General features: G+C 65.6%; 1 protein-coding gene across 1 annotated transcript in view; it reads right to left on the bottom strand.

Annotated features, from left to right (window-relative positions):
- Nucleotides 1-88: 88 nt before the first annotated feature.
- LOC103772476 (alpha-mannosidase 2x-like) overlaps nt 89-1,490 on the bottom strand; it is a gene marked incomplete at its 3' end in the record, with an annotated part of 1,889 nt that continues 487 nt past the window's right edge. The window contains exons 2-5 of the mRNA XM_008939812.1: nt 1,230-1,484; nt 897-1,041; nt 653-824; nt 89-216 (exon numbers count right to left, since the gene is read on the bottom strand). Coding sequence (XP_008938060.1) covers nt 89-216; nt 653-824; nt 897-1,041; nt 1,230-1,484 — 700 coding nt within the window. The remainder of the gene's footprint in view (nt 217-652; nt 825-896; nt 1,042-1,229; nt 1,485-1,490) is intronic.

The raw sequence follows: 1,490 nt of genomic DNA, 5'->3' as shown, positions 1-1,490 counted from the left end.
CACCAGGGATAGGGGTGCCCGCCGGCACACCGCATGGGCCCGCAGCCAGCCCCTGCCCCCCCTGCCTGGCATCCCACCCAGCTCTCACCGATGTTCTTCTCCAGCCACTGGTGCCCCTCAATCAGCTGGTCGATCATGGCGAAGTAGTGGGAATTGGCCTCATCGGGCATCACCCAGCCACCCGTCACCATCTCCAGCTGCCCGTTGCCAACCAGCCTGTGTGGGGGACACGGGGGATGTGACAGACTCCGGGCAGAGCCCAGCGGTGAGCTGCGTGCCCACGGCAGAGCCTCCCCGTGCCTCGGAGCTGCCCGTGTCTCCCTGCCCACAGTGTCCCCACACAGACAGACACCCCTGCACCACACCAGCCCAGGCCCCAACCAGAAGCCCTCCCACGGTGTCCTGCAGCCCCTGTTCCCTCTCTCCTCTGTTCTCAGCATCCCCAGGGCAGGGGGATAAGAAGGGGGCCCTTCTCCCAGTGCCCAATCCTGCTCCCCAGCTCTGCCACCCCCTGAGGGTGCCCTGAGCCCCACGAGGCACTGGCACCAGCACCGCTCCAGCTCTGCGGCAGTGCCCACGTGCTCAGGGTTCCAGTGCTGAGAGGGTTTTCCAGCCCTGGGAGTAGAGCAAGCAGTGACCTGCCAGGCCCTACCTCCGCACCGCAGCCCGCTTCTGGGCGCTGATGTTGTCCCACCACTTGGAGAAGAAGGAGATCTCAGACCAGATGAAGCGCCGGCGCGGGTCCTCCTGCATCTTCAGCACCATGCTGTTGAGGATGTGCTGCGTCTGGTCGTAGTAGTACTTGTCGAAGGTCTTGATCCAGCCTGGTGGCACAGGTCGGGATCAGCGTGGGGCCAGCCCTGCCCCTCCCCTGGCCGCCCTCGCCCGCTGCTCACCCGGGTCGTTGTGGGAGTGTGGCACCACGAACACCTGCAGGGGCTCTGCGTCCCACTCGCTGGGCTCGTAGGTGATGTCAAAGCCCTGCTTCCAGACGCCGCCGTCCTGGTTGTCAAAGGGCAGCAGGGAGTACACAGCCAGCATCTGCCAAGTGGGAGACAGGGCTCAGGGCAGACACTGGGCTCAGAGACCCCCAGGGGAGTGGGGCCAGGACCCCACAGACACCCTGGTACCACCATGGCACCCTCAGGGGGGTGGGAGACTTGGAAAGCAGGATCCCCTTGCTCTGACACAGGTGGCCCTGAGCTTCTGGACTGACACTGGCCCCTCACCTGCAGGTCTGGGCTCTGTCCCTTGCCCCCCAGGGCAAACTGGCAGTCCTGTGGGGAGACCGAGAGGAAGCTGGGGCGACTCTCAGGGGGCAGCACCCAGGAGCTGTTGGGCGTGTGGCGGGGCAGCGCCGACTGCCCCTCTGCGTGGGCCGTCAGCTCCAGCACCGAGTCCTTGATGTGGCTGATGATCTCATGGTTCTCCTCCAGCAGCTGCTCCAGCTGCTCGATGCGGTTCTGCAGCACTGAGATCTGGCTCTGGGA

Source organism: Merops nubicus, unplaced genomic scaffold, assembly GCF_000691845.1.
Source record: "Merops nubicus isolate BGI_N331 unplaced genomic scaffold, ASM69184v1 scaffold41624, whole genome shotgun sequence".
Lineage (NCBI taxonomy): Eukaryota > Metazoa > Chordata > Aves > Coraciiformes > Meropidae > Merops > Merops nubicus.
The sequence above is the reverse complement of the archived record's forward strand: the minus strand, read 5'-3'. Positions and strand labels throughout refer to the sequence as shown.